Source organism: Carlito syrichta, unplaced genomic scaffold, assembly GCF_000164805.1.
Source record: "Carlito syrichta isolate Samal-C Ts95f unplaced genomic scaffold, Tarsius_syrichta-2.0.1 Scaffold256284, whole genome shotgun sequence".
In the NCBI taxonomy this organism is placed as follows: domain Eukaryota; kingdom Metazoa; phylum Chordata; class Mammalia; order Primates; family Tarsiidae; genus Carlito; species Carlito syrichta.
In genome coordinates, this window is record NW_007200380.1 from 525971 (window position 1) to 538811 (window position 12841).

Here is a 12841-nt window from a genome sequence, read left to right on the forward strand (position 1 = left end):
GTGGTCTAGAAGAAACATTTAAATACACCTTGCTATATCCCACCAACAAATGAAGGAGTTCTACTTTATACCTGACATTAAACAAACTTCTTGAATTTATTTTGTGTATTGTAAAATCCAGATAGCTACATACAAATGTATACTTATTGAAAATATATCCCATTAGTCACTGACATTTTTATTTCCACAGAAGCCTCCATCTTTCAGCAACCTCTATTTGGACAATTATGCAAGATAAGCTTGTCCTTAGAAAAGAGTAAATCAACCTAGTACAAGTCTGGATTTTGCATTTTAGATAGTTGGTAAAAAGGAATTTCTGTGTGTTTTCATAGTAAAGATGAAAATATTTCTTTAAAAAATATATAAGAAAATATGAAATTGGATCTTTTATTTATTCATATATATCTCAGAGAAATAATAGTCATAGAAAAGAAATAGTGGTATGTACTTACTTGCTTATCAAATTACTACAGTATGTTGGAAACACAGGCAGTTACTAGATACAGAAACTGGCATTCATGGTACAGAACCAGATTGACCAGATGGATTTGGGTGTTTATGGAAGTTTCATATTGAAGGTGCTTGTTTCTTTGCTCTGCAAAGAACACAGTTTAGAATGAGTCAGTGTGTTGTTTTTTATTTATATTAAGGTTGTATATTAAATGTGTCTCTTAAGCCGGGCTCCGTGGCTCAGCCTGTAACCCGCGCTTTGGGAGGCTGAGGTGAGTGGATTGCCTGAGCCCATGGGTTCGAGACCCGCCTGGGCAACTTGGCGAGACCTCATCTCTACAATAAATCAAGAAATCAGCCAAACGTGGTAGCACATGCCTGTAATTCTGGCTACTCGGATTTTAGCCGAGTACTGGCTAAGGCGGAAGGATCGCCAGAGCCCAGCAGGTCAAGGCTGCAGTGGCTGGGAGCAGCCACTGCACTCCAGTCTGGGCGACAGAGTGAGACTCCAACTCAAAATAAATAAATAAATGTGTCATTTGGCTCGTCAGTACATGAATTTCTGGCCTTCACTGTAGGGCAATTAAATACAAATCAACTTTTTTTGTCAAGAACCTAAATGTCCGTGTGATAGGCCACTGTCAGGATAGTTTCAAGAAGATGACCATGGGGATATTTAACTCAAACAGAGCTAGAAATTCCTTTTGTAGCAGCAGGTGAAATCTTACTTGCTGAGGTATTGCCCATGGTCCCCATCTCCAGCCACTCATATAAAGGCTGCAATCCAGCTGTGAGGATTGTTAATCACTGAAGTAATTGTGTCTGTTTTAAAGGGATTTGTTATTTTGTCAAATATATATATATTCATTTGGAGCCCAAGGAAACATAGAGGTTTTCTCCGTGAAGTCAATGGATGAATGGTAATTACTGGGTTTTTTTGTTTGCTTTTGTTTTTTAACTTACTGGAATATACTCTATGGGAATGCCTTTTGGGGATATTTACCCTTATAAGATTGAGGGAGACTATATTGTGGCTAGTTGTTGAAGCACAAAACATGGTTGTGCTTCATTATCAAAATCTAGATATCTCCTGGATTTATTGTAGATAGAGGTTATGTTTGTTTTGTGGTCTCCTCATTGTTTGGAGTAATTTTTCAAGGGAGAAAAATAAACATCTTTACCTCACAATAAAAGTGAAGCCATATATTTTATAGTGAGCTATCGGAAACTAACTAAAAGCATTCATAGAGTACTTTCCCTAACATAATGTGCATCTTGCATGCAGAAAGTATATTCTGCCAGTGGGAACTATATTCCAGAGGTCTTTTCCATAAAGGTTGTATAATGTTAAAAGAAAAGTGGAACTTAATTGGGAATATTATAGAATTATTTCAAAATCAATTTGCTTTGATTTAATGGTGGCAAGTTGAGTACAATTCACATGAATGGAAAATGATAACAGCAGTCAGTTTCTTGAATATCATCTTACCCAAAACATTGCATAATTTTGTTTCAGTAATCAATGATTGAAGGATTTTGACGCTTTACTTCTTAGGATATGGAGTTAGTCATTCTGAGACTAAATTATTCAAGACCCTTGTGAAGATTGACCTGTATCTAGTAATGTAATAATTGGTTCAACCATAAGGGAATGTATCTCCAAACAGTAATGATTACAAAGAAATTATTTAGTATATAAGTATATAGTATATATAATGAATGGTTAATGATATAGACTCATCTTTGTCATTTTGTAGCTGAACCTCAATTTTCTCATCAATGGAATAAAGATATTCATAGAATTGTTTTGTGTATTAAATGAAATAATCTATATAAAGTACATTAGCATAGTATGTAGAAAATAGTAAGCTATTATTTCTATTATACTATTATTCTAAATGCTTCTCTGCTGTGGGACATATTTCTGATGTATGAAATGTTTAAGACAGAAGATCTCAGAAAGCATGCTCTCAATTATAATATAATGACATTTGCAGTTTATAAACCGCATACTTACTAAATAAGATGAATAGGCGTGTGTTTCCAGTCTGATCCTAAGGAGAGGAAAACATTCCCTCATGGGGAGGAGAGATAAACTAAACTAAGATTATTTCTAAGCCTACGTTTTGACTGCTAGCAACTTTATCTTTGAAGGCTGTCTGGTTTATATTGCATGTTTGCTAAGACATGCCTTAACAATGCTGGCAGTCATATAAAAAGAGATACTGTGTGCTATGTTTTCTTGTTTACATTTGTAGAGTGGGGAAGCAAGCTGCCATTACTGCAGCAGGTAGGTTAAACTAATAAATTAATACAGAGAGTGGCGGTAATGCTGTTATTTTGAAGATGTCAAAGTACTATTTGCATGGCTTCACTTAGTCATAACACAGAGGCATCATTGATGCTCTCCTAGAAAAATGAATGCATCTGTGATAAGCTATCTAAATGGTGAAGTTTTTAAAGAATTTTTAGATTTCTGTTAAAAAAAAGGAAGCCTATGTAATAAAACAGATTGCACCTACACCACACCAGAGCATCATACTCCTTCCTATATAGCCATACTTTAAATTGTTTCTTAACTTTTTTCTGAAAAATTGATTAATAATAAATTCAAGAAAAATAAACATAAAAATATTGTCTCTAATTCCCACAAATGTATCCAGTATAAAAGCTCAAATGTGTATATTTACTTTTACTGTTCAAGAAAACATCATTGTACTTCATTATCAAAAGTTGATTCTGGTAGATTTCAAATAAGAATGTGAAATATGTGAAAATATTTTCATAGAGTAGAATGAATTGGCCAACCTGAGAGTTCTTTATTTAATGAGATAATAACATAAGAAAATATTTTGTCATGTACACAGATTTGGGAAACTTTTCTGCACAGCCATGTTATAAAATAAATTATATGTCCTTGACCTGGTGGATTTTGGGAGGGGGGTTTTGGCCAGTAAGCTTCTAAATGAATAATAAAAGAAATTGTTATTACTGTGGTTTATCCTAACAACTATAGAATATAAATTTTATTGAAATTATCATGAAATATATCTAAGAAAAATTTCATCCATCAGGTAATAATTATTCTCCAAAGGAAAGAAAGAAAAACTAGTCTCATCAACTAATATTAGTCATGATGAACAGTCTTTTGTCTTATATTTTTGTAAGGCAATGATGCATTCAGAATACATATTACAACTTCCTTATTGTTTTGGTCCATTCCTATGATTTTAGGGTACTTTTTAGTTCTCAGTTTGTTATTGATATAGATCAACCAAATATAACCCTGTGGTGCTCGTGTATTTTTAGGGTTTCTCCTGCATGCAGTTTTGTTTAACATGGGTCACAGTAAAGGATCGTTTATAAAAGTAATGGATTGCTTCCTGTTTCTGCCAAATCTAGATTGATTTGATCAATCTAGAGTTCCTTATGTACTGTAAGTTGCATAATTAGTATGGAATCTGTGTGGTACATTTTTTTTGTTCGACATTGACTGAATTAACCATTTATATTCTCTAAATCATTGAGAATATTTGAATAAACACTCAGATAAACCTTGTCATGTATTCTGCTCTAGCAATACCATCTGCCTGGATTTTACTCAAACACAGCAAATTAGCTTTCTATCTTACTACCTTTGCACTTGCTCTTCCCTCTTCCAAAAAATTCCTATTTTTTTCAAATATCTCCCAGCTGATTTCCTAACTGCCTTTGCACATTTCATTGAAGACTTCTCTAAACACCCTATTTAAAACTTCATTACCACCTCCAGCAATTCCTGGTCCCCTTTTGTCATTTTATCTACTCCCTGCCCCCCACAAATAGGACTTGTGACTTACTAACATACATTATTATTTATTGCTTAAATTGTTATATAAACATTTATTAATTATAAATTATTACTAATTAACATGTTTTACTCTTTTACTTGATTAGTTCTTTACTGACAGTTACATTTTATTTATATTTTAATTTACATTTTTAATTGACAGTTGTTTAATTTATTGTGTATAATATGATGTTTTGAAATATGTACACATTGTGTAATAGCTAAACCAAGCTAATTAACATTTGCATTACCTTACATACTTGGAAGTTGCCACTCCTTTTTAACAATAAGTCAGAAGCTGAACAGACTGAAAATCATCAACTCTTCTTGTATCCGTAGACAAGGGAAGGACATAAGGTGAGCAACTGTCCCCAAAAGATTGGAGAAACAGACTAGCAAATATAGAGAGTAATTTCTTACCAGAGCATGGAATCATGAATGGAAAACCCCCTGGGAACCAGTGCCAGGGTAGGGAAACCTGAACTATAATTGATGAATTGCTAGAGAATCAGTGTAGTGGACCACTCTGAAAGTTTAAAAAAATCCTATGAACTCAGTCATGTGAAACCACACAATTTTGTTGGATTTACCTCAGGAGCTCAGTTAGATACTCATAGTAAACAATGCAGAAAAATCCCTATGTTTTTCTGGCAGGGTATGGTAAGGAACCATTTTGAAATATGCCAGCGTACTGAGCTTTTATTAATAAGGCCTACCCTCAGGAGAAACTAGTTAACTAGATCCTAACCTGCTGGCATGCTATCAGCCTAACTTGCCTGAGGGAAGAGAGATACCCAACTCTAGTCAGCTCTACCCTTCTATATCAGAGAAGGCAAATATCCAACTCCAGCCCGTTCTAGCAGCCCTGTCCCAACAAAGAGGGGCAAGAGAGGAATACTGAGAACCTTACACATTTATAGTCCAGAGAAATAGGCTTGCTAAAAGACTGAAACATAATCGTAGAACAATAGAAAGTTTCCCCTCTCCCACACACCTTAATGAAACATTCCTAAAAGCCTATTTATAGCAATTTCTTTTACCTGATACATCATGTCTGGCTATCAAGAAAAAATTACTCGGCATACTGAAAGGCAAAGAAACATAATTTGAGGTAATAAAGCAAGCATCAGATTCAGACATGCAGGGATGTTACAAACATCAGATAGGGAATTTAAGTCAACCATGATTAATATACTAAGGGATCTAATAGATAAAGTGGACAGCATGCAAAAACACATGGGCAGTATAAGTAGAGAGATGGAAATCCCAGGGGTGGGGGACAAAGAGAAATGCGAAAGATCAAAAACACTGTAACATAAATGAAGAATGCCTTTGATGGGCTTAGTAGTATACTGGAAATGGCTGAGGAAAGAATCTTTGAGCCTGAGCATATGTCAATAGAAACCTCCAAAACTGAAAAGCAAAGATAACAAAGACAGGGGGAAGAAAAGATTATTCAAGGACTGTTGGACAACTACAGAAGTTGTGACATATGTATAATGGGAATATCAGGTGGAAAAGAGAGAAAGGTACAAAAGAACTATTTCAAATAATAATTGAGAAGTTCCCTAAAGTAATGTCATACACTAAACCATGAATCCAGGAAACTCAGAGAGAAAGAAAATAATATAGGTCTGAAATTCAGATCTATATAAAGAAAAGAAGAACATGGAGGAAAGAATAAATAAAGGTAAAATAAAACTTTTACTCTTCTTATTCTTAATTGATCTAACAGATACATTTGTTCAAAATTGTAGCAACAAGGTTTTTAAGTTATATGTTTATGTATATACTTTATGTATATATTTATGCTTATATATATGAATGACAACAATGATACAAAATATAGGAGAGAAGAATTAGTATTATTTTTATGAGGTACTCACACTACTCATAGGTGATATAGTTTTATTTGAAAGTGGACTTGGACTAGTTGTAAATGTATAATGCAGACTCTAGGGCAACCACTAAAAGAAGTAAAAAAAAACCCAACAGATGTGCTAATAAAGGATAGAAAATTGAATCATATAAAATTCTCTATTAAAACCCCAAAACACAGGAAAAAAGTAAAGATAAGAATAAGAACAAGAACAAGAAGGAGAAAATAATAACAAATAAGATCGATAGCATTGTAACTATATTAATAATCACTTTGAACATCAGTGGTCTAAATGTATCAATTAAAAATCAGATATTGTGAGAGTGGATCAAAAAATAAGATCTAACTTTATGTTGTCAACAAGAAACCCACTTTAAATATAAAGACATATGTAGACTAAAAGAAAATGGATGGAAAAAAATATATACCAGACTAACACTAATCCAAAGAAAGCAGGAGTAGCTTTATTACTTTCAAATCAAAGCAAAGACAGTTATTGATGATAAAGAAGGACATCATATAATGGTAAATAGGTCAGTCCTATAAGAAAACATAATAGTCCTTTGTATGTATGTGCCTAACAGAGTGTCAAACTACATAAGGCAAAAACTAATAGAACTACAGGCAGCAATAGATAAATCTAATTTTGTAGTTGAAGATTTTGATATCCCTCTATCAGAAATGGATAGATCCGACAGGCAGTACATGAGTAAGGACATATTTGAATTTAATAGCACCCTCAATCAACTGAATATAAAGGACATCTATAGGCTACTTCATCCAACAAGAGTAAAATACATATTCTTCTCAAGTTCACATGTGTCATTCACCAACATAGGCTACAATCTGGGCTGTAAAACATACCTTAACAAATTTAGGAAAATAGAAACCATATAGTGTCTGCTCACAGACCACAGCAGAATTAAACTAGAAGTCAATAACAGATAAAGGGAACATTCCAAAACACATAGAGTTTAAACAACAAACTTCTAAATAACACATGAGTTAAAGAAATTTCAGGAGGAATTTAAAAATAATTCTAAAGTAAATGAAAATGAAAACACAACTTATTAAAAGAAAACTTAGGAAAAGTAGTAGTATGCGGGAAATTGTTAGCACCGAATGTATGTAATAGAAAATAAGAAAGCTCTAAAAGCAGTCATCTAAGTTTTTGCCTTAGCAAACTAGAAAAAAGAGCAAATTAAATTCAAAGTAAGCAGAAAAAAAAAATAATAAGAGTTAAAACAGAAATCAATAAAATTGAAAACAGAAATTCATACAGAAAGTCAATGAAATCAAAGAGCCAGAAGCTGTTTATTTGAAAAGTTTAAAAACTTTGACAAGGCACTAGCTAGGCTAATTAAGAAAAAAAGAAAAAGAACACAAATTACTAATATCAACACTGAAAGAAAGGACATCACTACAGATTTTATGGGTGAACTAAGCCAGGTGTTGGAAAATAAACACTGGTTGTTCTTACTTATGGTATATGTGGAATCTAAAGCAATAGAACGCATAGAAGCCCAGAGTAGAATGGGGTTACCAGAATCTGGTGATTGAGCAGTGGGGGGAATAGAGAGAGGGTGGTCCAAGGGTACAAAACCTCAATTAAAGAGATTTTTTTGAGATGCATGACACAATGTGATAAATACAGTAAATAATAATGTATTGAATGTTTCAAAATTGCCAAATGCTATGTGTTGAATGTATTCCCTTGATGTTCCTGTGTTAGAAACTTAATCCCCAATGCATAGTGTTGAGAGATGTGGTACATTTAAGAGGTAATTACATCATGAGGAGAGTCCTCTTTAATAGATTAATGCCATCATTGAGGGCTAGTTATCATAGGAGTGGGTTCCTGATAGAAAGATGAGTTTGGCATACTACCCTCTTGCTCTCTCATACTGTCATATTCCACTTTCCACCATGGGGTGATGCAATATAAAGGTTCTTTCCAGATGTGAGCCCCTTCATTTTGGACTTCCCAACCTCTAGAAATGTACTGAACAAATCTTTGTTTTCTATGAATTACCTAGACTCAGGTGTTCTCTTTTAGTAGCATAAAATGGACTGAGATGTTAAAAGAGTAAATTTCAAATGTTCTCACCACAAAAATTGGTGGTAAGTATTTGAGGTAATGGATATGCTAATTGCATTGATTTAATTATTCTATATTGTGTCCATAAACTATAACATCACTTTGTACCCCACAAATATTTACAACTGTAATTTGTCAATTTACAATAAATATAAAATTTTTAAAAGAAAATCGATTAATTCGTCACATCAACAGGCTAAAAAAAATCACGTGATTATATTAACAGATTTTTTAAAAAGCATTTGACAAAATTTAACACCCAATAATGATTTTTTTAAAACCCTAATTTTAATTCTAGATCTGTATACTAATTTATTTCAGTAACCTAGGAATAGAGGGGAACTTTCTCAACTTCATACAGAATATCTACCAAAAACCTACAGTTAACATCATGCTTAATGGTGAAAAAACGCAAAGCTTTTCCACTAAGGTCAGGAACAAAACAAGAATGTCTCCTATCATCACTCCTTTTCAACATCATACTGGAAGCGCTTTCTAATGCAGTTAAGTCCCCAAAAAAGGAAACAAAAGGTATACAGATTGGGCAGGAAGAAATAAAACTGTCTTTCTTTGCAGATTACATAGTTGTCCATATAGAAAATCTGAATGAATCATCAATAACAAGAAAATCTCCCAGAACTAATAAGCAATTATAGTACTAGCTGGCAGAATACAAAACTAATGTACAAAAAGTCCGTTGCTTTCCTGTCTACTAACAATAAACAAGTGGGATTTGAAGTTAAAAATGCAATACCATTTATATTAGCACCCCCTCAAAATGAAATACTTGGGTATAAATTGAATAGAATATGTACAAGATTTATATGAGGAAAACTGTAAAACTCTGATGAACAAAATTAAAGAACTAAATAAACGGAGAGATATTCCATACTCAGGGATAGGAAGATACAGTATTGTTAAGATGTCAGTTCTTCCTGACTTGAGCTACATATTCAGGTCAATCCCAGTCAAAATCCCAGCAAGTTATTTTGTAGATATTGACAAACTAATTCTAAAATTCACGTGGAGAAGCAAAAGATCCAGAAGAGCTGACACGGTACTGAAAAAGAAGAACAAAGTTGGAGAACTGACATTACCTGACTTCAAGACATACTATATTGTTACAGTAATTTGGATAGTGTGGTATTGCTGAAAGAATAGATAAAATGATTAATGGGACAGAATAGAGAGCCCCAAAGTAAACCCACATAAATATCATCAACTGCTTTTGACAAAGGAGCAAAGACAATACAATATAGCAAAGATAATCTGTATAAAAAATAGTGCTGGAACAACTGGATATCCACCTGTAAAAAAAAAAAATTAATCTAAACACAGACCGTATATCCACCACAAAAATTAACTCAAAACGGACCTAAATGTAAAACGCAAAACTATAAAACTCCTAAAAGATAACATAGGAGAAAACCTAGATGACCTTGGGTATAATGTTGACTTTTTAGATACAACCTCTAGGCACAGCACAATCCATGAAAGAAATAATAGATATGCTGGACTTCATTAAAACTGAAAATTTCTGTGAAAGGCAGTGTTAAGAGAATAAGAAAAGTCATAGAATGAGGAAAATATATGCAAAAGACACATCTGATAATGGAATGTTATTGAAAATATACAGTAAAGAAAAAAACTATGAAAAAAATGGACCAAAGTCCTTAATAAACACCTTGCCAAAGAAGATTTACAAATGGCTTATAAATATTTGAGAAGATACTTCATATTATATGGCATCAATGAAATATAAATTAAAATGACAATGAGATATACTATTATAAACTATTAGAATGGCCAGAATTCGAACACTGATAACACTAAGTGCTGACAAGGATCTGGAGCAGCAGGATGTGGAGCAGTTCTCATTCATTTCTGGGAATCAAAATCTTTGTACCTTCCTGTCCATTTTTCTGTGATTCTAAAACTGCTCTAAAAAAAAAAAGTCTTTTTAAAGAATGTAATACACTTGACTTCAGGAGATCACTCATCTTATAAACATTCTTAGATAGACAATGTCATTACTATTTAATCCGTGTGACTAAATGTTCAAATAAGAAATGTATAAATAGAATATTTGCATGTGGAATTTTATACATTTTAATATATTTTTATCCATATTTAAGGAGATTTAAACCTCAGTGTGGTTATGATATATGGAAATGAATCATTTTACAAAACATCCTCTCAAGTATACTGTTGTTCTCGGTTGGAGAACTATATCAATAAACCAGTGGCCAAAAATATACTCTTAACCTAAAAAAATTAATGACAGGTTATTTATAATAGTCCTGCATTGAAAAAACTCAAACCTCTATCAACAAGATAAATTGTGGTGTACTCATGCAATGGAAGACTATATAGCAAAAATAATGAATATGCTATTGCTACATACATCAATGTGGATACATTTTATAAACGTAATGTTGAACAAGTAAAACCACAAAATATACTGTGTGATTATATTTATATAAAGCTCATTAGCAGACAAAAATCAGCACTAAAGAGATGATAAGTTTTAATGTAAAACAAAATAAGGAAGTGGAGAAAAGTATTGATACAAAGGGAAGGTTACCTAAGATGTGGGCAGAGGAAGAAGTGATTGGAAGATGCACACGCAGGGCTTCTGACAATGTTTTGTTTCTTGACCCACCTAGCTAATCATTTTATAATTATTTGTTATATTGTACTTTTATATTTTATATGTTCTTCTGTATGTATGTTATACTTAAATTAAAATATGGTTTTAAAAATACAACCTTTGACTGCATTCCCATTTCCTATACTACAATCTGTTAACATTGTTGATCTATTCCATTTACATTACTTGGTAATAGGGGTTGTTCTTAACCATTATAACTTTCTGATACCATGGAAACTATTTTTATATATTGTTTTTAAAAATAACTATATGTTTTTCTCCCAGTGAAAACTAGGAAAAAAGCAATAAAAATAACAACAATGAGAAATTTAAAATGGTTTTAGTGATGCTTTTTTCCTACTGCAGTATTATAAAAGTATATTTCCAGATATTCTGATGGAATGAGTTGAAATGCAGTTTTTGTCCTTAAACATTTTCCCTTGTAGGTATAGATTCCCAGCTTCCCTTTTACCTGGCCTGTACTTTATTAAGGTTGAAAATGAGTTGTTAGAAATATATTTGGTTCTGTTAAAGATCTGACTGGTAAAATTAGAAAATAGAAGAACTTTTCAAATGAGAACTGTCTGCAAATATAATCAATAAAATGTTGAATAGAAATGGAGTCTTTTATGAAAAGGCTCTACTTCTGGTATTGTTTGTTAATCAAATTGTTATACTACTAAAATGGTATATCAGTTTCTACTTTTAACAGTCCTTCAAAGGAATTGTAAATTGCTATTACAATCTTAGAATTACTTAGGAATCTAATTTCTTTCCACTCTGAAAATTAACCCCCACACCTCAAGCAACATCTTTATATCCTCCCCAAACTGGTTATGGACTGAGAGGGCAGTCGGTGGTGGTTCTTCTCAGTTCGAACAAATATCTAATCATTCTAAGACTCAGTCATTTGTTAATACTATATAGAAGAAACTGTAGGGTAATGGGCTATCTATTCCTTAAGAAAACCACTCATCAAAGTATGATTCTTTATTATAGGTAATTCGCTCCTTTCTGCTCTTTCCAACAATTGAGCGGATATCTGAGTCACCCAACGGCAGAATTGCTACCCCGTTCTTGTGCTGGTTTCGGTATGTTCTCTATGCTGCTGGCTACTTAATACTGAAACCATGCCCTGAGAAAATCAAGTCCTTGCTAATCGGGATGGGCCTTCAAGTAATGAACCTGGAGAATGAATTTTCACCATTGAATGTCTTAGAACCTTTCTGCCTTGGTAAGCAAATTTAAAAATGTATATGTTTATTATTCTTGCCTCAAGAAGTGTTTATGGAATAATCTCTGATTGTGGACAGCTATCAAGTAAGCAACTATTTGTTGGATTTCTTCTTTCCCAAAATGTTAAAACTAGAAATAACTAATGTTGAAAATAGAGTGAGGGAATTTCTGTATAACAGATAGAAAAGCCTCATCAATCTTAATATAACTTATGCTTCTGATTCTACACTCTAGCTGCAGGATGGTGAGAAGCACTTCTCCTGTTACTTAGAACATAGTATATATGGAGTCCCTACAGGAATCTAGGGTGTGCCCTATCAGCTCAGTGGGAACACTTTGCAAAATACAGCTCAAGGAAACAAGACCTAATATTCTTGTAGAGTTAGCAGGTGATGTTTTTTTCCCCTCCTTTAAACGTTTTTGGGAGGATTCAAATTATAAAAGTAATAGTCATCATAGTAAGTACTTTAATACTGGGTACTTTGCTGATTGTATTTTCTGAATATGTAAGGTTTTTGGTTTTTTTTTGCTACTTTACTTTGTTCCTTCAAAAGTTGTTTTAAAATGTAATCTACTTTTTTAGATAATACTAATTTGTACTATATTTATTTTTTATTTTTTATTTTTTTGTTTTGTTTTGTTTGAGTTGGAATCTCACTCAGTCGCCCAGATTGGAATGCAGTGGCCTCTCCCAGCCAC

At 32.9% G+C, this 12841-nt stretch overlaps 1 protein-coding gene across 1 annotated transcript in view; it reads left to right on the forward strand.

The window, feature by feature from the left end:
- Positions 1 to 12154, forward strand: part of LDAH (lipid droplet associated hydrolase) — a 75950-nt gene extending 63796 nt beyond the window's left edge. Inside the window, exon 5 of the mRNA XM_008052095.2 lies at positions 11906 to 12154. Within this exon, the coding sequence (XP_008050286.2) occupies positions 11906 to 12154 (249 nt within the window). The remainder of the gene's footprint in view (positions 1 to 11905) is intronic.
- The last annotated feature ends 687 nt before the right edge of the window (positions 12155 to 12841 follow it).